This window comes from Struthio camelus, chromosome 1, assembly GCF_040807025.1.
Source record: "Struthio camelus isolate bStrCam1 chromosome 1, bStrCam1.hap1, whole genome shotgun sequence".
NCBI classification, from domain to species: domain Eukaryota; kingdom Metazoa; phylum Chordata; class Aves; order Struthioniformes; family Struthionidae; genus Struthio; species Struthio camelus.
This window is the reverse complement of record NC_090942.1, coordinates 35,640,921-35,665,475: the sequence shown is the minus strand read 5'-3', so window position 1 is coordinate 35,665,475 and position 24,555 is coordinate 35,640,921. Positions and strand designations below refer to the sequence as shown.

The following is a 24,555-nucleotide window of genomic DNA, read 5'->3' as shown; positions in this document are numbered from 1 at the left end:
CTTCTAGCTTATTTTGGCCTTATAAACTATTCAATTTATATTATACAGGGGTATCATAAACTGTAGATTATCTAGATTTAGATTTAACTACTCTAGTTATGCACAGAATTTTCTCTATTCAGAAACCATAGCCAAGAGAGTAGCATGCCTCTCTCAGATTAAGAACTAGCATATAGTCAGGCAACATTCCCTCTGAATAACTGCACCGCAAAACTGCCAATTCAGCGTGCTGGAATGAAAACTATTCTACTATTCTATCATTTTATTTTAATAAAACGAATCATTACTGCCAGTAAATGACTTAAGGCAGGTAGATTTTGATTTACTTTACACAGCTGCATAAGTGCATTTCCATTCTCCTGCTTAGAGCATTTTCAGTGAACGCAGCCATAATGCTGTGTCATGCTTTCGTTTCCAAAGTAAGGGGTGTAACGCCGCTCGGCTGATACACAGCAGAGAAAGTCCACCAATTCTTAGCAGAAAGGCAGGTTGTCAGCCACTCAGCGAACGCATGACTCGGCAGCTGCTTGTTTCGTAGAAGTACTCTGCCCAGACGCGATAAACATAAGGGGCAATCTCTTTACAAGCAAAGGAATTCTCCAGTAGGTATATAAACAGAATTGTCCTTCCCACAGTACCGACTTTATGTAATAATTTTTTCACTAATTTATTTCTGGAATTTTTTGTTGCCTATAGGGAAGACTGCATAAACTGGTTCATCCGTTCCTAGCTTCCTCCTGACGTTAGAACATGCATATGCATATACATTGACTGAACACAGTCAATAACAAAAAATGTAAAGAAAAAAATCTGCTTACTGCCATTGTATAGGAGACTCCTGGTCTAAATGTTACTGTTGAGCAAATGAGAAGACACCTTAACAAACCTAATTTCTCTAGTACAGAGATCAATAGGAACTAAAGATATGAAACAGCTCCCATCCATCAAATTGACTAGGACTGCTCAGCTTCAAGAAAGATGACTATGCAAAGTGTTATAGCAGTCCATAAAACCAAATTCTTACTGTGCAAGAACATGGGGATCTCAAATGAACAGATCAGGAAAAAGTTTGAGGGAAAAAAGCAGCAGAGGGAAGAACTTTTTGCAAATGCATAAATAAGCTTTGCTACTGCTTATGATAAATATCAAATTATACATGGCTCAAAAATGATTCAGTAACGTCATGCAGGTAAGTCTATGAGGAACTATTAAATATACATACCTGAGGGAACACCCTCTGGCTCAGGAAATCCTAAATGCCCGAATGCTAGAAAATACCACTTCTCCTCTCATGCTCTTTCTTACGCTTTGCTCACAGAAGAATCCTCTGTTGGTCTCTGTGGGGGACAAGGTATCAGATTTTACGGACTCTTTGTAATTCTGTAAACAGCCTTCTTATGTTTTTGTTAGAGTAGATGAAAAGTGAAACTTTAAGTTCAATAGGTAATGGGTCTCATCCACATAGTAGGAGTCAATCCGCAAAATACTTAGGAACATCAGCTATTTTAGAAAAATGGGATAATGTGTACAATCTTACACATACTCATTTGCAGAATAGAGATCTAACTACAATATACATTTCTTGTTAACAATTTGTGCTATATTTTGACAAGATATACTAAGTTAGGGCCTGATCTTGCTGGTTCACTGAGGCTTTGTTTTCCACAAAAGTATATTCCTGGTCGATCTCCTGCCCTAGTTTGCCCTTTAACGCCCTCTACCCCATCAATGCATCCACCTTTACTCTAACAGCTGAAGCACGGAAATGTCTCGCTAATTCTACACAATTATCACAGCTCTGGTCCCTTCTGAATACAGCTCTTGCATAGAAACTCTTACCTAGAGAACAAGAAACTCTTACCTAGAGAACACCAGCTAATTTCTTAAACTTACGCTATTTTTTATGGAACCCACAAGAATGCAAGTGACTGGCAAGATCTGAAGCAATATTTGGTTGACAAACAATATACTCAAAGATCTGCTGACAGAAGTGATGCTGATGTACAAATTGTTGTAATTACAGCGGAAAACATCTTTGAGAACCTAAACATATCTTAAATTGTATTCTCTGCTACCAGCACATGTTAAAAGAACAAAAACAGTAGCTGTTATTCCCATAAGGATCTAAACAAAAATATGCGGAACAGCTTATAGACAATGACTGATCTTCCTTTAATTAACAAATGCCATTCCTAGCACTTTTCTAGACTTACACTGTATAAAAAAAAATTAACTCAAGTTAATTTCATACAGGAAAAAAATCAGTGTTTGCTGCCTGGAAAAGATGAATTTTGATTAATGCACAAATGCTATTTTTAAACCCCTTAAGAAAATCTTACAGAATTGAAAACGTTAACGTAAAAATTATTTTTATAGCAGCTAGCAATGTCCATTTAAGGCTGACAATTTCTTGTGGATGAGCAGTATTATAATATAATATGCAGCACCCACTGCTTTGAGTTTATTGCGGTATAATAGCATAATCACATGGCTTAAAAACTCAGACTCACAATCTAGGCCTACGTTTGGTATAAATTCAAGTTATAATTACAGTAAATGTAATATTTTCAAAAAGAATGCTGTTGCTTATTTTCTCAACACAGTGATTTTGTTGTTTTCATATTGCAAAACTGAAACTAGACTCGGATAAACACAGAGGGAAGAAATTAAGGCTTAAACCAAGCCTAATATGTAACTCCAACTCACCATCATATAGCCCAAGAGGCAGGATATGCAATCCTGCATTCCTTACACGTTTCGTAATTCCTCTTGGCTTCAGTGGAAGTTTTGTTTGAGAAAGCATATAATCAGAACCTATAATTTCATTAATTGCATGCCACAGGCAGTCAATGTGAGGTAGGAATAATGAACCAATCACGAGCTGGTCAGAAGGAAGGTGGAATCCTCAGCCTCACCTGGACCTTTGTGGAGCACTGAGTCTACACAGTAAATCTGTGAATCCTGGTGTTTTCACCGTTCACCCACGCTTTCAGCACGTCCTTGCAGCGTAATGTGTCTGCCGTGTAAAGGGGACTGACTTCACTCGAGACACCACCTGGCTCTCCGGTCCCTGCTACTACTCTGCATTATGAACCTTCCTCAGCCTCTTGGCAGTATCTAGGTTTTCACCAGATACACATTACTGTTTAAGGATTTTCATATTATTCTTACTAAGTACCAGCAAAATGAAGGTTATGGAGCCATGAATACAGATTACTTTGACATAATATAGTACATATTTCATTATATGTCCTGTGGGCACTTCAGGAAGCATCATCTCAAAACCATGTGGATGGACTGGACTTTTAGAGTACTGCTGTACACATAACTTTTCAGTGCAAACTACAAACATAAATTATTGTACTGTGCATGTGCTACAGATACTTTCACAGTATTCCACAAGATTTGTTTATGTGTAGGAAGAAACAGTATGAAATAAGAACTTTCCATATTATATTGAAAAGGCCTTTTATTTGCTAAAACATGACCGAAGAAGAAGTAAATACACTTGCCAACCACTTCTTTTTCTAAACATAAAAACAACTAATCCAATTTAAAAAGAAATTGTTCACTGGCTGCGATTTGGCAGGCCATGTTAGAGCAAAAGGTGAATCTACTGTGTCAACTCAGCTGAAAACTCATATTAAGAAGCGTATACCAGATAGTTCTTCAACTACAAAAACCGGGTTACATTCCTGTATAATAAACTGAAAACTCTGGTTCATTTCCACTTATATAATCAAAGATAACTGAATTTCCGTAATGCTGTAATTGAAGATTAATTGATAGTTTTGTTCACAACATCCTTGCAGTAATAGGTCTTACTTTTGTTTATCAATTTTTGCTTTGTTTTGAAAGTGTAAGGACTCACCCCCTCAATCACTGTAAGGGGTTTCAGCAAGGAAAAGCTCACTAGCTTATTAGGAGCAATAGAGAAATCACCAACAGATATCACCAAGATACATTCAAGAAAATAGAGAAATATGTTTTTCAGTATTTTTTTTAATCTTTAGCAATTTTAGTCTCTAGAATTGTGCCGGATTCTTTTACGGATAAATAAAGTGGAAACAGAATCTCCACCAAAAAAAAAAAAAAACACCTTTGTAACTATCCTAAAAACTCAAACTTTATAAGGAAGCTTGAAATCAGTAGATACAAACACAAAGTAAAAAGGGAAACAGGCAGGGAAAAAAATGAAGGAATAAAGATGAGGGGGGCTAAGGGATAAAGGATAAGGAGACTGAAGATAAAGGGCAGAAGAAATAACAGGAACAGTGAGAAAACAACAAAGTAGAAAGAAAAGTGAGACTGAAAGAAAATAAATAAATAGTTGAAATTATGGTGGGAGGAACTGATTATCTTTATCATTCTGATTCCAAAACTCAGTTCAAAATTGGATGAAATACAAATTGTGTGTATGTTTTGCCAAGGACATTATTAACAATTGCGAACAAAGTCAAGAAAGTCATAATTCAATTAGTGAGGCATTAACTTAAAAGAGCTTAAAAATGGGCCATTTGAACCATCTGATAAGTTCTGTGGCTAAAGATTTTAAAGACTCATGACTCTGAAGAAGCGCACACCTGTACTCTATATGCTGCACAGTGAAGCTTCCAATAATGAGGCCAGTAGATAAAACAAAACAGCAAGTTTCCTTCCTAAATGTATTCTATCAATTTTTCCTCTTACAAATGAACAGAAAAATCTTATTCTCTTTTCTGATACGAGGACAGTTGCAGCAAAAACTTTTCAAACACATGTACAGTAAGATTTTTCTTTAGGTGTAAAATGTTTTCAACTTTTCTTTCTGGAAAAGCAGTGACGTTCACAGCAAATGATTTTATCTATGAAGACGGCTTCTGCATTTATCAGACGTGCACGGTAATCTTTACCATCCACCAAATTCGTGTGCTTGCCTTGAAAAGGGTGCTGCCATCAACATCTCCTACGGCTATGGTCCCCAAAATGTTAAAGACTGTTTTCACATTTGTTGTTATAATGGTAAAACCCGCAGTAAGCAGGTCAGCTTGACCTGTCTCAGGTAAACCGTAATGCTGCAAAACTGCCAACGCCTGGAGAAGATGAACGAGCGGAAAATGTGCCACAAGGCGCTTGCTGCTCCAATACAAAAGGTGCATGACCTTGCGTCTCCAGCGTCAACGTGGATTTACTTCTCTCACCAACGCGACTGTACTTTTATCAGGAGTCGTGGGGCCCTTCGGTTTAACCCACGGGACTGCTGCCAAGTGCCCACTGGTATATTCGGGTTTTCACGGGGACTCAGGGTGCTGGTGTATAGGCAGTCTGCATGCAACTTATTTAGTCACCTCACGGGTCACCTAACCGGAGCTTCGCTCTATCTGGAAAGCGGCGGGAAGGCGGCCCCGGGGGGCCCGGAACCGGCAGGGCAGTAAGCTGCGGGCCCTGCGCTCCGGCGCCGTGTCAGACATGGCTGCGAGGACGAGGCTGCGCGGCCCCCGGCTCGGGCCGGGCCGCGGGCTCCCGACGGGACGCGGCTGGTGGCCCGCCCGGCCCCTGGCGACCTCCGACCGCGGCCGGCCACCAACGGCGCCACCGGCCTCACCTGGCCCCGCTTCTCTCTCTCTCTCTCTCTCACACACACACACACACACACACACACACACACACACACACCCCGCCCCGGGGCAGCCAGCCCGCGGGAAGCAGGTACGACGCCGACGCCGCCGCCGCCACTGCTCTCCTCCGCCGCGGCTGCGCAGGAGCCCGCCGCGGCCCGGCCCCGCCCCCCCCCGCCGCCTCACGCTGCAGCCCGGCCCTGCGGCGGGGGAGGGACAGAGGGGGGGGAGCGTGACGTCACAGGCCGGATGGTGGCGGGGGGGAGGGCGGGGAGAACTGCAGTTGTGGAAAATTTTCGGTCCGGCGTCTGCTGCGCGTGCCCCGCGAGGCCCCGCCCCGCCCCGCCCGCCCTTCCTCCCCCCGCCCGCCTCGGGGCGCTCCAGAACCTTCTGTGGCGCTCACCGCCCGTTTCCCTTCGCGTCCGCACCGCGCCGCCCGGCAGTTTCCCGCTCGCCGCTGCGGCTCGTCTCCCCGCTAGGCCCGGCGTCGGCGGGAGAAGGGCTCAGAGCAGATCGGGGCCTCCGCGGGGCGGCGGAGGGTGCCGCTCGCTGCAGACCAGCCGTGCAGCCGGGTTGGGCGCTGCCCCTAGCCGGGCAGTCGGGGTGCGCCGCACGCAGCTGCACAAGGTGTTCCTGCCGTGGCGACCGGGGGGGGCGGTGGGGAGAAGGGAGAGAGGAGGATGTTTAATACAGCGGGATGAAACGATTTAATTACCCAGGCGTCCTCCTGAGGAATGAGACTCAGGTCAGGCTCCTGTCCTCCGGCTATGGCCGCTGGGATGGCACAGGGGGAGCAGTGGGTTGAAACCCACTCCCCCAAGTAATAACGGGTCCTGCGCTTCCCGAGGCAAGTCTGCTGACCAGAGCTGCAGTTTGCAGCCAATATACGTTGGAGATGGGAATGAGACGAACAGTTAAAGACCCACCACCAAACCCCCCAGGAGGGGAGATGAGCGGGTACAGCAACAAAGTCCGGCTGCCCACTTCAGCACACCCATCCTTCCTCCTCAGCTCTCCCTGGAGCCTGAAGACTAACATGCGGTAAAGCCCCCACCCCCCCCCCCCCAGCTGCAAGTCAGTTCCTGTCCAAGTCAGATACACGGGGGATTGAACAACAAAATCCTCAAAAGTTTCCGGAGTGAGTAATTACCTGATGGGAAGGAAATAAGATTTGTTTCCCTCTCCTCCTAAAAATGGGCTTTATCCTACCTCACATCACTAGAGGGAGGCCGTCATTCCAGATTATTTCCCAGAGGAAATGCTCTGATAGCTCAAATCTCAAGTCTTTCAGCTGTCCCCAAGACCTAGACTTCCACGTGCATCACAACATATATTAAAAATAATAAGTGACCGCAGCGAGTAACTATGGCTCTGGCTCGCTGGGTATGACTTTATCCTTGGGAACTTTTGCCCCGATGTAGTCGGGAAGCTCAATGTCCGGAAACGTACGGAAGTCAGGTAAAAGACAGATGGGAAGCTTCATCAGTGTCTAAATACTAGAAGGTCACACAGTGTGTACAGATATATATATATGTGTGTGTGTGTGTGTATATGTATGTATGTATTGCACTTAGCAAATGAAAACACGTTTTAGACAAAGCACTCCTGACAAACGCATTAGCTTCGCATCTCTCTTGTGAAACGTAATTATCCCCGCTATAAACACGGGAAAGCTGTCCCCGCGCGCCGCCCCCTCTGCCCCACCGAGCCTCCCGCAGGAGCACATGAAGATGACCGGGCTTGATAAATGACTCAGGCGCGCCCCAGCCCGCCGCTGCTCCCCCCGACACCCCCTCGCCGTTATCCGCGCATCCCCCGTTTTTTGGGGGGGAGGAGGGGGGGGCCGCAGCGCCCCCCCGCCCGCCGGCGCCGCGGGGAGGAAGGGGGTCAGTTGGGCAGAGCGGGCGGGGGGCGGCGCGGCGCGGCGGCGGCGGCGGGGCGGGCGCCGCGCCCCTCCGCGATGACGCGCCGCATTCCTGCCTGAAGAGCGGCGGCGCCCCGAGGGGGCCGTCAGACCGGGGAGCGACGCCGCTGCGCACCGCCCGGCTCCGACACTCCGCTCGAGTGCACCAGGAAAACGCTGGGGTTTTTTTTTTTTTCCTCCCCCTCCTTTTATAATGGTGGCTTTTTAAGTGTTTTTTGCCCCCCCTACCTTTATTTATTTAGGCTTTTTTTTTGCTGGCGTTTTATAGTTAAGGATTTTTTTTTTCCTTGCAAGAAGCAACAGTCGAGAAGGCACCGTAAGCCTCGTTATCCTGAGGCTTCGAGAGAAAACCTCGCTTTTGAGCATTACGTAAGGTAACGTATAATATCTAATATTCGCTATTACCCGGTCCTGAGAAAGAACGGGGCGAGTTTCACAGCGCAGCGCGGCTCGCTAGTGGCTTTGTTTGAGGGCAGGGCTCCGCACTTGAAAAGGTGCCTGAAGCCCTGGAGAGGTCTGCTCCTGCCTGCGGCCGTGTCGGATGCGTGCAGGGACGCTGCTGCATCCCAGAAGGGCAGGGAAGACGAGCCCCGGCGCACGGGCGCTGTTGGTGCAGTCTTGTGACTGATTTGCATTTTTCCACTGAAAATCGCAGGGATGCCTGATGCCCCTGGAGCGGAGGGAGGTGGGAGGTAAACAGCGGAGACCGGTCATGCGAAGGGGGAGGCCAACCGAGGCAGTGTGACAATCGCCCATCGCTGTTGCATCAGTTTTCCCTCGCGGGGGGGGGAGGGAAGGGAAGGTGCTGCTGCCTCAGACCTATCTATAGCAACGAAAGCTACAGCAAGGCGGCGTCGCCACTGCAGCTACCGCCGCTGCCCCGCCGCCGGCCCCCCGGGCGGCAGCGGGTTCGCCGACCGCCGTGGCGAGGCGAGGCGAGGCGGCGCGGCCGCCCGACCCGACCCGAGCCGGCCCGGCCCGACCGGAGCCGCGGCCGGCCGCCGCGGCGCCCACCTTTGTCTGGCCGCTGCCCCGCGCCCCCCGCCCCGCCGCGCCTGGTACTTTTCCACTCGGCGGGCGGGCGGGCGGGCGGGGGCCGTGGGCGCGCGCGCTGGCCACGTGACGGGCCGCGGCGCCCGCTGCGGCACTGACGTCGCCTCCCACCTCCGCAGGCGCGGCGAGCCCGCCCGGCCCGGCCGCCAAGGACAAAAGAAGCCGCCGCGTCCCTACCGCCACCGCCATGAGCAGCGCGGAGATGGGCAAGTTCAACATCTCCCCCGACGAGGACAGCAGCAGCTACAGCTCCAACAGCAACGACTTCAGCTACCCGTACCCCACCAAGCCGGCCGCCATGAAGAGGTCAGGGGGGGCTCGGGCGCTCGCGCGGTGCGTGGGCAGCAGCTGAGCCTTGGCCACGCGCGGCGAAGGCCTGCGCTAAGGCCAGCTTAGCGCTCCGGGTCAGACCCGCGTGTACCCGGTGTTCGCATGCACCGCGGATGACCGGGAACGGCTGCAGACGCAAACACCTACGGCAGGTTTTGCGGTCGGCGGGATGGGAGATCGGGTGGTTCTTCGGGGGCTGTTTGGTTGGTTTTCTCGTATCCCCTTTGAAGTAGAACGGAAACTTTCAAAGGGAAGTGAATGGACAAGTTGTGCGGGATGATAACTAACAATGAAATAATTTCTTACAGCCACTATGCAGATATTGATCCAGAAAATCAAAATTTCTTGCTGGACTCCAATGTTGGAAAGAAGAAGTATGAAACTCAGTATGTAAGTATGTTATAATGACGTTTCAAAATTGGCCTGCAAAACATTGGCTTTCTTGCCAAATAGAAGATGTTTGTTTTAATTCTGAAATAAGTGATAACTTTCTGTTAACTATTACCTGTCTCCCTTTCCTCAGCATCCGGGTACTACTTCCTTTGGAATGTCAGTATTTAATCTGAGCAATGCTATTGTGGGTAGCGGCATCCTTGGTCTCTCTTATGCTATGGCTAACACTGGAATTGCTCTTTTTGTGTAAGTATCTTTTAACAGTTCATCAAAAAGCTTTCTGCTTTGTAATCGATACTGGATAAATGTTTGAGGTAAAATTTGACCTTTACAAAATGCCCACTCGTTGCCGTAGGCACAAGATTGTGTTGTAGGATTTATGAAATGTTTTTTAATGAAGAAAAGAGAATGTGATGTATTCAGAAAGACTTGTATGAATTAAGCAGCTATATTGCAAGTTCTGCCATCTGTAGAACAGTTTACAGTAAATTTTCCTTTGCTTTCTTAAGCTGTGGTTCCTTCATAAATAACTGTTAGTAGAGTTCCCTTGAAAATTCCATTATACAAGTGGAAGGGAGAGATGCCATTTAACATGCTGAAATCTGTATTTGTTCTTCTCTCAGAGCCCGCTGATTTGAACTAATTGAAAAATTACTGTTGTCGTTAGTGGGAGTCATAAGTGCACCAAAAGAACGGGATCGGACTGTAGCAAATTAGAATAATCCTCATCTTCCCTAGATTTTTATTTAGCTCTTGCAAGTCTGACCTTGCTTACTCTTAAAGGCTTCTGTGGCACAGTTCTTCTGGCCAGGGATGTGGCGCCCCCCCCTCCCCCCCCAACTGATAAAAGTTATGCCTGCAGAGGTATAACACAAATCAACAAAAAATCATTTTTACTGCTGTCCTTTTAGTCAATTCAGGGAGCTCGTTTAAGCTACACCTAAAAAAAATAGCTCTATCTCCCTGCAAGGGGTGGGGTGAGTTACCAATATCTCTTTCTTGGGGTACCTATACTGGCAAAACCTTTGAAGTGTAGCATAGTAGCATAATTGGAAGTGACATGAGTAAGCAATTATGTGCAGCATTTCTAAATTTCTTAGGAAGGAGTATTCTTAGGAAAGAATAGATATGTTGGAGGCAGTTCAGCTCACACAACATGTAGTTTTAAGTGACTGAGTGTTAATGAGCATCCATGGATATGTTTCAACGAATTTCGTATTTTTACCCTGGAAATATATAAATGTACTGAATGTTCAAGAACAAGTGAAGTGTAATGTTTATCTTTAAAATTTAGTTTACTCTGTTGCTAGATTTGCAAGAAGTTGCAGGTTAAATTCCCTTTCAGATATTTCTAAACATACTGGAGTGATGTTTAGTTTCCTGCGGAAACCACTGATGTATAAAGTTTTGGTCTAAATGGTTTTATTTTAATTATTTGGTGTTATATTTATTTTTGCTAAGGCTTTGTTATTTAAATGACACTAAACTCTTATGAAAAGCTTAGCATAAATGGGGCATAGAAATACTTATTGACTCTTTTACAAGCCAATTTCGTGTTCTGAAGTTCTTCCGCAAAAGGCGTAAGATAGCTTGCATAATGCGCATTAGAGCATCTCCGAAAACGAAAAAAAAGTGAGGGGGAAAAGAGAATAATCTTAACTGATGTTGGAGCAGATTTGCTCCTAACCATGGTCCTTAGGTGTGTTTACTTTTCATTTGCAGATAGTGCATTCACATCTATTTTCATTAATATTGATTTAAAGGTGAGCCAGCTTGGTAAAACTTAAGCGTAGTTCAGATACAGGAAAGTGGAAATACCAATCACGGCTGATACTGAGGGGTTATAATTTAGAATAATAATGGCAGTACAGACATCTTTTTAGTAACTAGGCTACAGATTCAGATCTGGATGTAGTTGATGATGACAGTAAATTGTTAGACTGTGTGAAATCACTTGTCTCAGGGCTGTGTTCAATAAATGAATGTTCTGATCTTGAAGCCAGAACCGCAGTGAGCTTCTAGATGAATTTATTGACTGAACTATCAGCCATTCAAAGTTAGGACTAAGGTATCCAGAAGCTGTACTGTTTTAATCAAATGCAGTCCTTACACATTTCACTCTACTGTTTCTAGTAGATGGCTGAATTAGATCCCAGTTAATAGGTACCCTTCGCAAATACAGAGGTTGATTTGTGTGCATTTGCAGGTGTTGAATAGACATACTAACACAGGTTTCCTAGATTCCTTGTACAGACCTGTAAAGCTTTTCTCGCATGTTCTTGTTTCCAGTTTTCATGCTGTCTTTACTGCTTTCACCGACACTAAAAATCACACAGAAAAAGAAGCTGAAGGAGCACAGTGGGCACTCAATAAATTGAGCCTCAAGTTTTTGAGGAGATGGGTTATTTCTTACGTTTACTCCGCTATAGCAGAATGCTTGTTTTGCTATAAGGGCCTTTTTTTCCCCCCCATGTGTACGATGGACTGTAGGTTTCCTCTGCGTTCTTCAGCTGTAAAGAACAGTCCCCCCTAGTGTGCAGGAAGTGCATATGTTGTGGTTCATTTGAGAGATTTGAAATTTAAATGTAAAACCATGTTTGTGGAAATAGCATACTTCTCGCATAAAGCCTATAGGGAAGATAGACAAGCCACTAGCAATTACCATGTAAGCACACGTGAAGAGTAGCTTTTGAGCAAAGCAAGCAGTGTTTTTATTAAGATCGATACATCTTTGCCTTTGAAGTCAGACATGCTCAGCTCTTAACGCACCTTAATTTTCAGTCTGTTCTTTAAGACTTCCACAGTTTCATTTTGCTTTGCATTTTAAAAAAAGGCACACACACAGGTTTAGGCTGAAGAGCTCATTTGTCTTAAGACGGAGAGATAATCTTCACTTCAGCTACAGTTAGTCACAACTCTGATGTTTAAAAGAAAGACTCCTGACATAACTACTGAACCATGAAAGGAAGAGAATAGTTTCTTACAATGGCATAAAACCATTCCTATTGATATTTTGTTACATGATGTGTATCAAATATGTTCAGCTATAATGGCCTGATTCTTGTCCATGCTTATGCCACCTTATACTAAATATAAGTATTATTTATTCCTGCATTAGAATTCCTCTACGTACCTCTGAAATGAATTTTAATATAAAATCCTTGTTAAAGCAGACATCGATTGGGTTTTTTTAAAAACACTTTTAGCTAGCCTTAGAATGTACCGTTTTTCCTGGATTGTATTTTAATATGTATTTTTAATATGTATGATAAATACATACTGTATTTATTTCATATGGTTAGGATAAGTCATTTATGGCTGTTAAAAAGTTGTGTTTTTTTCCCCCCCCCTTAGGATACTCCTGCTGTTTGTCTCAATATTTTCTTTGTATTCAGTGCATCTCCTTTTGAAGACTGCCAATGAAGGAGGTATGGCAAACGATTATTTTGCAAACATGTTATTTCATACTACACCTGTCTACAATGTACCCTTTGGGTATATGGTATAATGAATTTTATTTTGTTTTCTTTAGGCTCTTTATTATATGAACAGTTAGGAATGAAGGCATTTGGTATGGCTGGAAAACTTGCTGCTTCTGGATCAATTACAATGCAGAACATTGGAGGTGAGGATAAGATTTAAAAATGTCTGTACTTTCAGTAGTAGTTGTTCCCTATTTATTCTTGGAGACTTTTTTTCACACAACATGCATTCATTAACTGCTTGTGTTCAAGTGAAGTTATGAAACATGTTATGTGATTCTTGCATCTTGTGCCATATTCTATATTTGTAATGATCTATGATGTTATTCACCTACAGCTATGTCAAGCTACCTCTTCATAGTGAAATATGAGTTACCATTGGTCATCAAGACATTTATGAACATCGAAGAGAACACAGGGTAGGTGTTAGAACGCCTCATCAGAGAAACTATTAGGAGAAAGAAATATGGAGACTGTATACATTTTTATATGAAGACCACGTTCGTTACACCATAGGGTAGCTTCTTACTCAGACAGAGATAAAGTAAGTTTGCCCTTCCCCAAGTGGTCCGCTTTAAATCCAGCGTGTCCTGGGAAAAGGGTAGAAAAATACAGGTATCGCATCATATTACAGAAAACTGTTCTCTAAAGAATGCCAGGTAAGTGTTGATGAATGTACCAGTCAGTATATACTCTCAATAATGGAAGGTAAATATGGTTGTGGTATTTTTTTGAATGTATTCCAACTCGTTTGGACTGATAATTTTGTTTTTATGATGTTAATATTGTGGGAAGTGATTGAATGTAAGATTAAGGTGCAGTTATGTAATGAAGGTGTTAAGGGACAGTTTTCAAAAAGGAGCATGGGGGCTAAATATTGAACTTCAGTAGCATTTAGATGCCCAAGACCAAAATGATAGATTCATTGCCATTTAGCCCTGGAGTCACCTTAACTCTATAGTGGCTTGACCTTTCTGCTTTACTTGAAAAAATGGGTTTCATGGGTAAGGTTCAGTTGACCTAACCGTAACAGTCTGAAAGGTAGATACTTCTTTTGAGCTAGTCATCTAGTCTCGCTTTAATCCCTGGAGAGAGATGACTGTCTCTAGTGGTCAGTTCGGCGCACCTGATTTAGACACTTGTTTTGGGCATCTCCAAAGAGCAATTTATCATATCACTCTGTACTGAGAGGGTGTGTCAGAACAGCTATCTAAAACAAGATGCCTGAGTTCAGATGGATAGAGTTAAGCGCTATAAATCTCACTCTTCAGAGTTGTACTTCTGTGCCTTGTCCTGAAGTGTCCCAGTCTTGAGAGGGCTGAGCAGCTCAAGACTCCAACTCACGCCTAAGCCTGAGTTCAGAAGGTAGGCATTTTTCTGCCTATGTTCCCCAAGGGGGTCAAGCCATTTGGTGTTCTTACAGTTTGCTAATAGATACTGTCAGGAAGACAGTGCTAGCTATCTTTTTTTTTTTTTTTTTTTTTTTTTAAATTACGGTCTCAAAGGGAAAGATTACCTGTCCCCTTTGCTTAACTGTGAAGTGGTTATGAGTTCTTTCCCAAGAAGGTTCGTTTCCCTTCTCTGGCTGAATTCAAGTCCTTATTTTCCACTTCTCAAGAAAGTTCCTATAGTAAACAATATTTATGAGGGGACTTTGAGACAAGTGCTTTTAACTGTCCTCCTCAGAGAAGAATTTGGAATCAATTATGGTTCAAGAGGCAGCTGTATGCTGACTTAAAGTAAAGCTTTTCTCAGTGTGCTGGCGATTGTGGACCCTGTTTGGAGGTAACTGACTCCATGCATTGCATGGGGGAGTCTGGGTGGCTACCGTTGACATGGATTCCACTCTGGCAGCCTGGTGCCTAAAAAATATAAGCACTTACACCTGTTCAAACGCCCCAAAATAATGCTTAATGTGGGATAAAATATTCTGGAACTGGGTGGCAGTATTACAAGTATTAGCTCAGTTAATTACAATTTACTTAAAAATTTTTAAGGTACTCCATGTACAGTTAAGCTGTTGCATTCTCATTCTTCGCTCTTCAGCACGGAAAGGTCTGAAAGTTCTGATTGCCTTCATGTGATCCATGCACACTAACAGTACACGTTCTTAGGACTGTATCAAATGCCATGACTCTGTGAGCTCTGGCTTCTTTTAAGTTTGCCAGTAGTCTGCATTTCCTTTTTAAAAAAAGGGGGGGAGGCGCAAGTGGGGAAGGTACATCACGTTACTGTCTTACACATCTGAACTTTCTAAAATCTGTTTCTTTAAATTTAGTTATACTAAATACTGGAATACTAAATTCAGTATTCCAGGTCAAACTGGAAAAGAGATCATCAAATTCTTTTTGCGTTTACTATGTAAATCCAGAGCAAGTCTGTTAAAGTTATTTCATGTTTCCACTAGTGTTTATCGGCTTAAAATTCAACAACCGAGTTTGAATGCCCAGATTTCCAGTAGGGCCATTACATTTTCTTGTTTATCTAAATATTATACAATCCATTTTGAAATGTATCCTTTTACGGTATCATCTAACGGTATTTCAAGAATTCATATTTGGGATAAATACTTACTTGAAATAAGTAAAATAAATAGTTACTTGAACTACCTAACAAATTAGGATATTCCTGTAGGATAAGATGAAGAAATCAGTTAACCTGCCACTGTTAAATGTTCAGTTCGGGTTTTCCATTAGTTCAATGAAATTGCTTCATAAATACCCTGAGCCAGCTTTTTCCTGTGTTTTGAAGGAAGATGGTGATTTTTGTAACATTCCAAACGTCTCTATTGGGGAAAAAAAAAAAAAAGGCTGCTTCTTCATAATTGAATAAATAACAAAAATTATCTGAAGGAGGAAAACTTCTGAGGTTCTTAACACAGTTTCTATATTAGAAGGGACTAAACGTGCCCCTAGTAGACTCCTACTGCCTATTGGAGTTTTCTCAGCTAGCAAGCTTGAGCTACTGCCTGAACTCCAGCCCTCATCTGTTTTTCTTTAACTCCTGCAGAGCACTCAGCAGAATTGTATTGTCATTAAAAGTGGATCACCATCCTGCTGAGGCCCTGCGAAATTCTAATACATCTGGAAAGTTGGGAACCAACATTTAACTAAAATACTGTTTTTATATGGTTAATCCTAGTTGGCTGTTTTTTGACCACTTACTTTTTCTTGTTTTCTGACTTCCAGATGCGTACTTATTTTAGAAAAGGACACTAAAGGAAAGGCACAATGCAGGTTTGGGGTGAGATGGGAAAGTACCAGGGGGGTTTTAGGTCAGTATAGTAAGCTGAATGCCAATTCTTTGTGATACCAGATTCTGCTTTTTTTTTGTTTGTTTGTTTTTTGAGTAGCCGCATGTTGTAGGAGAAGATAAGTGTGAAGACTAAACTACAGATATCATAGCTTTAAAATACTTTGATTACTTATAAATACTACCTTTTTCCTACAGAGAATGGTATCTTAATGGCGACTACCTGGTGCTGATGGTGTCTATCATTCTCATTCTTCCTCTCTCCTTATTGAAAAATTTAGGTAAGCAGTAAAGTACGATCAAAGTAAAACTACATTGGAAATATTTTGGTGAAACGGGTAAATAAGATGTTGGAGTCCTGGAGTACTAGGTGAATTGACAGCTGTCTCGCAACTTCTGTCTTTTGACAGAAAAAGAGGATTGAGATGAGTATCTTTTTAGGTTACAGATATGTTTGTGGAATGTAGAAGGACAGCTGATCAGGTAGCTTTAGAACAAGGGTCAGCAGTACCTTCTGTCCGTGTAGTTTCATTTACTTTTCTCTGGATGATAGTGAAATAGTATTGTTGGTTGTTAAAAGTTCTTTACTGTTGTGATTAACTGTTACGCAAGAGTCTCACAAGAGTAAGGATACTAGCCCTGAGCAGTTAAATTGTCTTTGCAATGTAAATAAAAAGTCATCCATTTTCATTTTGGTTCTAAGCAGTAGTAGAATATTGGTACCAGATGCCTTAATCTGAAATGACTGTAATTCAGTAGTATATGTGAATACCTTGGGTAACAGAATCTGTTCAAAGAAAACTAGATAATAACAGAGAGTCTCAGTATGAATTACTTCCTTGAGTTATTACATTTTACAAAGTTAAATGAATCAGTAAAAACAGAAATGGGGGCTAAAGAGTCTAACATAGCTCAGAGTGTATTTTGTTAGAACTAATCCTATAATCATTCTTAGTACATAATAACAATTTTATATAGGGTGTTTTTTGTTTTTTAAGGAATGAGGTTTGATAGTAGATTCTCGCTGCTGCATTTTTCTAATGTGTCTTTGGGAACTTTCAGGTCTGGGTTGAGATTAGCAGAAAATGTGAATGAGTAGTCAACTACTTATTTTAAAAAAGAGAGAAAATGGCAATCCAAAAATAATCACTTACAGGAAGTAATCTATCATAAAGTTTTTATGACATGAGTAGTATTTCTGTTTACCATAGATTTTATTTTTTTCTGTTTCTCGAATACAGGATATTTGGGCTATACCAGTGGATTTTCCTTACTTTGCATGGTCTTCTTTCTGATAGTTGTAAGTATAATTGTGTAGACTTCCAGTGCTTATAACATTGCATGTCAAAGTGAAATTAAAAACAGTATCTGGAAACTTTCACATGCTGCATTACGTAAAGTAACATAACAAATACGTGGGTTTGTTTCTAGGTAATTTGGAAGATGTTTCAGATTCCTTGTCCTATGGACAGTGACATCATGAACATGACTATAAATGGAACATTGGCACCTTTGATAGATGAAAACATAACAAGTGACGATATATGCAAGCCAAAGTACTTCATCTTCAATTCACAGGTAACTGACTAAAAATCAGATTATCTGTTGAAGGTAACTAGATATCAAGTAGGTCATTTTTCACTAAAGTAATCGCCCAGTGTAAACTTGGAATGTGCTAGCAGTTTCAGTTCCAGTAGAGTAGGGCCCTGTGCATCTCCTGCAGACTGGGTATTTCTGTGCTCTAAATGCATAGAAATTAGGGGAGCTTGATGCCTGCCTCACGTGAATGGCAGTAAACACCTCTCTCATAAGATTTTTCAGCACAGCATTTCTCAAGCCTTGTGTGTGGCACAGTAGTTCCATTCAGGGAGTTTAGAAAAGCATTGGAAAAAGTAGATTGCAGAAGAAGATGAAGTAAATGGTGTAAGTATGTGCATGGGAAATGTCTGCTAGGATTTTGATCAGGCTTTAAATTCCCGATCCTAGAGTCTTGGCTCTCATGCATACCTGCAATTACGGTGGTGTATCTCCCTTCCGCAGGGAAGGAAGTGTTGTGTGATAACCAATACCAAGGTCAGGCTGTAAAGGTTTAGGCCCGTGTGATGCAGAGCCTCTCCATAGGAATACAAAGTACATGCAGTTCAGAATGAATTTCAGTGAGATTTGAGAGTATTCAGTGCCTCAGAATTTGGGCAAGAAAAAAAAACCCAGGAGATGTTTAAACTTTTGCCAATGTTTCAGTCAGTTTCAGCTAGTCCCTATCAAAGGCTGAAGGAGATACCTAAGTCAAAAACTGGAAATTTACTGATGAGATTCTAATGTCTGAGATACCTAAAAAGCATATTTATGTTTTTCAGACTGTCTATGCTGTCCCAATCCTAACGTTTTCTTTTGTCTGCCATCCTGCAATTCTTCCTATTTATGAAGAACTGAAAAGGTAAATGTTGGGGACGTGTCTCTATAATTTCACTGTACAAACAAAAGTAGTGTAAAATAGTATCTTCTCACTGCTAACAATATTTCTCTTCCTCCTTTTATAGCCGAAGCCGTAAAAGGATGATGAATGTGTCCTACGTTTCTTTCTTTGCCATGTTTCTCATGTATTTATTGGCTGCTCTCTTCGGATATCTGACGTTTTATGGTGAATACTACCTTCCCTGTTTTCTTTTAAATGAATTATGCTGTACAAAACCACCGTGTTCTTTTTAAGTTGGAGCGAGCAGGCATTTAGTATCGGTTCTAAAAACACACTGTATTTCTTAATATTTTTAGAAGTGCACACCCAAAAGGAGATTAGTAGTAGAATTAGGCTAGGCCTAAAGCACAGGATTAAAATTGGATTAGAATGGATTCAATGCCTCCAACTTATCCCTGTGTGAAGTGGAGACATGCTTGCAGGAACTTGGAGGCTTTCAGTTCATGTTGCTGTAACTGTCAAATGCACTTAGAATTTTGAGCAGAAGTAGTAGTTGCTTGAGAAGTATGTTAACTACATGTAGTTAAATTACTACTGTTCTCATTACAGGAAAAGTTGAACCAGAACTGCTTCATACCTACTCTGCTTATCTGGGTGCTGATGTTCTTCTTCTTATTGTGCGTCTTGCGGTACTTATGGCTGTAACCCTGACTGTGCCTGTAGTTATTTTCCCAGTAAGTAATTTCTGGTTTATTTCATTGTTTTTTATTGTTTTTTTTTTTTAAGTCTTACTGCCATTTTTTATTTTTATCTATCTCCTGTCCTGCTACAATTGTTTACTGATTTGGCAGCTACCATTTATTAATATATAGAATTTTTCTCTTAACTGAAAAAAGGAAAATTCTTTCTAATAAACTCGATGAAATATCGTTATATACCCTTACTTGAAATAATTTAAATAAATAGGCCACGCTTAGAAAGCAGTAGATTCAAATGTGTTCCGTTGCATTGTATTTCTGATAGGGTTAAATTGAGGAGATGGAGAAGATTGTTATTTCTAAAAGTGCTTACGCTATTATCAGCATACAAGCGTCAGTGTGTTTTTGTTAGTACACTTTAAACATGAATTTGGGCCAATTGAGTGTATATTATTGAGTAGTATCCTTACATTTTATAAAAGAAAAAATATTTTTATAAAACATCTGAGTTTTATTTTTGTCGTGACAAGTTTATTTTCTTTTTTCTCTCTTATTTACTGTGCTTTAAAATGTAAACAATTAGCAAGAGAAGCAGAAAAACAGATCAGAAACATGTAGCTAGCTACCTGTGAAGTGCAAGAAGTAAACTGTAAAAAATAGATTTTACTTTCATCCCTTTCAGTTTCTATTAAAATCTAAGGTGTCCAGGAAAAAGATGTTGAAATACTTCCAGAAGAAAATTATAGTTCATGTGACAATCTCTTTCTCTCTCTCTCTCTCTCTCTCTCTCTCTCTCTCTCTGTTTTGTTTGTTTGGTTTTTTTTTTTCTTCTTCCTTCTTATGAAAGATCCGCAGTTCCATTACCCAGCTGCTGTGGGCAGGAAAAGAGTTCAGATGGTGGCGTCACTGTTCTATTACAGTTGCTCTTTTGGCCTTTACAAACATGCTTGTTATCTTTGTCCCTACCATTCGAGACATCTTTGGATTCATTGGTAAGTGTTTTCATAGAAGTTCAGAGGTTATTTCAGATCTCAGAAAATTCAGCTACGATCTAATTAAATTAAGCTTACCTGTTTCTAAATTATTTATGCTTTTCAAATACAGGCGCATCTGCTGCTGCCATGCTGATCTTCATACTTCCTTCTGCATTCTATATCAAACTAGTGAAGAAGGAACCAATGAAATCAGTGCAGAAGATTGGGGTATGTATAGACAAATATATAATGGTTATACTTGCTTAATAATTCAGAGCAAGAACTTCAGTTTCTTTCTTTATAACTTAAGTGTTTTGAAATCCTGGTGAATGTAGTCAGTGAATTGGCACTTAATGTTATCTTAATTAACATGGGTAGTTTTATTTGTATTCGAAACTGAGGAGAAAGCTGTCATGAGACTCAGTACACTTCAGTGACTTCTCTATTTTTTCCCTAACCCAACAGCAGTGCTACACTTAGGTCATTCTGTTGCTCACCACAACCAGTTTTCAACTGATTAACAATGAAAGCCATACAAAAATGTCTTGTGGTTATCCCTTAAACTTTCTGTGGAGACTGACTTACCTAACTTACCCTCTAAGAGTTGACCTCCACTTGATCATTTGGGCCATCCTGACTGATCTTGGTGCCCTTACTGATCTTAGACATACTGATTCGGAATCTGTCCAGTGCAGAGTGGCACCACCTCCCTGGTATCAGCAGACCTGCATTCATTTCCCTCAGCTGAGGATGAGGTCTGCTATATTGAAAATAAATGGATGGATTTATTTGAAAAAGGACTCCTAGTAGGAAAGACTGCTATCTCCTTATTGTTTACTGTGATCTTTGTCTTTTTTACTGGTCACGCCTTCCTTCTTGAGCAATTAAAATGTTACGCACAGGGCTGGGATTTGTGCCATGTATCAGCATGACTTTGTAGATTTAGTAGCAGAAACTGAAATAGTTCTTTATATTTTTTTCTTTTCAGGCTGCATTCTTCTTTCTAAGTGGTATACTTGTGATGACTGGGTGTATGACACTGATTATTCTAGACTGGACCCAGAATGCTGCGTCTGATGGCCGTTAACTGTCCCGGTTTAATCTCTAATGCTCCACTTCAAACGCCAGTGTTCCCTCAGATACATACTGAGAGTGAAAATGAGCTATTCAGCTTCCTTTAAAATGCAGATTCTTTGTTGCTGGTTCTTCTGACTGTAGAATACCTGAACTCTGTCTTTAAGAAACTATTCTGCATGATGGAAGTGGATATTAACATCAAACCACATGAGTGTCTGGCTGAAGGAAGTGACAATTTTATTCCATTCCAGAGAATGGACAGAACTCTCTGTAGACTTTTATCAAGCCGTGTTTGGCTTTTGTCATTGTTACTTGGATATTTTGTTATTTTACTTGAATGTGCCTAATGGAACCATTTGATGTGAGAAATAGCTCTTAATTTACAGCAAAGTGTTTAAATAACCAATGAGAGAGAGAGAGAGAGAGAGAAACTATTATTTTTTTGTACCAAAAATTCTTATGGACCTCAAAAGCACTATTTTGACTTTAAGAAACACTTTTCTAAAAAGAACAAAAGAATAACATAAAGAGCTCGTAAAAATATTTAATCAGTCAGTGTCCTAAATTAAATGTAGTTTGCCTTTCTGAGGAGGCAGAATTAGAAGGAGTCTTATATTAAAAATATTTCTACTGACCAAAACAGAAAAAGAACCAATTTAAGTCAAAATCCTCTTAATTATGAATACTTTCAATGGAACTCACTTAACTTGAAGAATAGTGAAAATAATTCTCGATGTCCTTTCTCAGTGTACCTAAGTAACTGCAATTATCTTAGTTTCCAAAAATGATATAGAAACTCAAATTTTCAAGCTTTAAAAAAAAATCAGCCCCTCAGAAGGGGTAGATTTGAGAAAAATGTACTTAATATAGAACTCATAAAGATGGTGTTGAAATTTCCCTTCTTGAGGTACTCAATAGTGCAATTGGGTGAAACAGGGTTTGGGGTTATTTTGCTTTTTATGACTTTCTTTCAGTTGCAGATATAAACTGAATGGCACTGGAGAGCATATCATGCCATTAATATAAAACTCCTTCTTGGAGTTCTGTTTATTAATGATAATAAGGTCCATTGTCAGTTGTAGCTGTGTTTGGTTTTCTTTCTGCCCAGTCTTTCTTGGAACACACCGTAGGAAAACAAAAATTTGTTAAACCACTAATGTGGTTTACTAGTTGTATAATATTCAAAAACTGTACAGTATTTCTCAAATTACTCATCCATTATTGGATTTTGAATTACTTGACTATTTTGTTTGTAAGTCAGATCCACAAAATAACTGCACCAGTATTTCATGCTTGGTACAAACTCTCTTCACATATGCAACTGGGATTCCTTTTGCAATTTATACTGTATAGTAGTAGTAAAGATAACCTCATAGACTGGATAGTCATCTCATACTTGTTTGCTTCAGAAGTAGGTAGGTTTTGTATGAGCCCTAGCTAGCAAGCTAATGAAACACGTGCTGTATGGTTGTGATTAGCTGTTTCGTTTCTAGTGCATGTTTACTCTTTCATTCTTATCCCAGGTTGAAGAGAAATAACACTTGCATAACAGTGTACTTGGCTTATAAGAGGTTCTCGAACACTACAATATTGGGTACAAGAGCCTAGATAGAGTTTATTAATGAAATAGTCATGGCAATGTGGTCAGCTGTCTTCATCTAGCATACTGTTTTAAAAATATGATTTACAAAGTTCTGCTTAGTAGCTGTGTCACAGGGAACAAGTAAGTGCATGAAATCCATTGATTATACGGCGCCTAAGATTTCTTGTTCTTGTAGAATCAATCGGGAACAAATCTAAATTACAGTCACTGTGTGGCAGGCAATGTCAGTCTCTGCCCAGCCATTTAAGATCTGTGAAAAAATTGCAGATATTTTGTATCAGTACTTCTGCATGACTATTACTACTGGTCACTACTTCTGTAATATACAACTATAATGAGGAGTTAGATTCCTCTTGTCTTGTTTGTATTTTTAGCCTGGTGGTACTCAACTGGCAATTAACAACGCTAGAGTCAGCACTGACTAAAGCTCCTTAGGTACTTCTCTGCCTCAGGTACTTTACACCCACGTTACCTGATCTATGTACAGGAGTGCTGAGCACAGGCCTCTGCACTTTGGCAGCTTTTCTTCTTCCTCTCCACGTACGTATAAAGGTGGAAGAGGGTTGAAATGTTCTCTACCTTTGAGCAATTTGTAGCACATAAGGGATGAAGCGCTTCCCTTGCCAGCATAAAAAAAAGGAAGTGAGAAATAACCTCCTTTCTCTCAGTAACCATAGAAGAGGAAGAAGTCTAGTTGAGAAGTCACTACACAATCCCTCTCAGCAGCCAGAGAGGAGGAAGATTTCGTGATGACACCTCGTTGTGTTACACCGTATGTCACCTAATTCTCTTAATGTAGCAATTTGTGGGTGATGTATCTCATTATTTGATGACTGACTCTCCAGCTGCCAGTTGAGTTCCACTTGGCTGGGCTGATTTCCAATGTAAGAATTTTTCAGACCTATCTGCTTAAAATTACCTAAATAACAAACCACCTGAAAGAGCAGCTTCAGTATTAAACCACTGTTTTGTCACCTCAGTTAGGCATTACCGTCTTCCATGCTATTTCAGTCATAAATGTAACATGTTATTTATAAAACATTAATCCATTAAAACTAAACCTATTTTTCAATATTTATGATAGTCTGTGTACATAAATTGTATGTGTGTATATACTGTAAGTATAGTGTATATAATGTAGGTTTGGGATTTGGGATCTATGTATATATTCCTCTCCTTATTGATTCTTGCATCATTTCAATGAGTTGTTCATGTTGTACATCTGTATAAGAAATGTCAAAGGAAAGGTTCTTTTACAGCAAAATGTAGTGCTTACAAAGTAGAAATAATGTGTTTACACCTAAGGTGTGTAAGAAAACACTAAGGTTGTATTTATTACAAATGTATATGTTGCAATAAACACAGGAGTCACTTGGGTCCATAAAGAAGACATTGTTTGGGTTCGTGTAAGCTTCTCATGTAAAATTTACCATGGATGTTGCGATTTCCTGAATGCAATGACTTAACAACCTTTATGATCTAACATATGTGTTAGGCCATCAACTTCAGGCATCCTACGGTACATCCTTGTACATATGTAAATATCTACTGTACTGTCAGAAGCCAACAGTCCAGCTCCAGTTGTTGGCAGGGAGTGCAGCAGTTTCAATGAAACATTGTACGTTTGTTTTATCTGAAATAAATAAATAGATAATCCTAAACCACACTGTGTGTTTTGGGGTGGGGAGGAAGTATTTGAAGGATTTTCTTTAAAGCTGATACTAAATTGTAGATTTAATTTCATGCTTGTTTAATT

At 41.1% G+C, this 24,555-nt stretch overlaps 1 protein-coding gene across 1 annotated transcript; it reads left to right on the top strand.

Moving 5' to 3' along the window:
- The first annotated feature begins 7,564 nt into the window (after positions 1 to 7,564).
- On the top strand, positions 7,565 to 24,460 carry SLC38A2 (solute carrier family 38 member 2). The gene is made up of 16 exons (XM_068934011.1): positions 7,565 to 7,895; positions 8,694 to 8,880; positions 9,213 to 9,294; positions 9,428 to 9,543; positions 12,652 to 12,725; positions 12,830 to 12,922; positions 13,117 to 13,198; positions 16,230 to 16,312; positions 17,273 to 17,331; positions 17,463 to 17,609; positions 18,389 to 18,468; positions 18,572 to 18,672; positions 19,057 to 19,181; positions 19,993 to 20,137; positions 20,250 to 20,347; positions 21,108 to 24,460. The coding sequence occupies exons 2-16, from the start codon at positions 8,762 to 8,764 to the stop codon at positions 21,204 to 21,206; spliced, it is 1,503 nt and encodes a 500-aa protein (XP_068790112.1). The 5' UTR covers positions 7,565 to 7,895; positions 8,694 to 8,761; the 3' UTR covers positions 21,207 to 24,460.
- The last annotated feature ends 95 nt before the right edge of the window (positions 24,461 to 24,555 follow it).

Excerpts from the sequence above, each read along its gene's own strand:
- SLC38A2 (XM_068934011.1), top strand. The coding sequence starts at position 8,762 with ATGAGCAGCGCGGAGATGGGCAAGTTCAACATCTCCCCCGACGAGGAC. Across the intron at positions 8,881-9,212 it reads AAGCCGGCCGCCATGAAGAG|CCACTATGCAGATATTGATC; the intron begins GTCAGGGGGGGC and ends AATTTCTTACAG. Across the intron at positions 19,182-19,992 it reads TGCCTGTAGTTATTTTCCCA|ATCCGCAGTTCCATTACCCA; the intron begins GTAAGTAATTTC and ends TTCTTATGAAAG.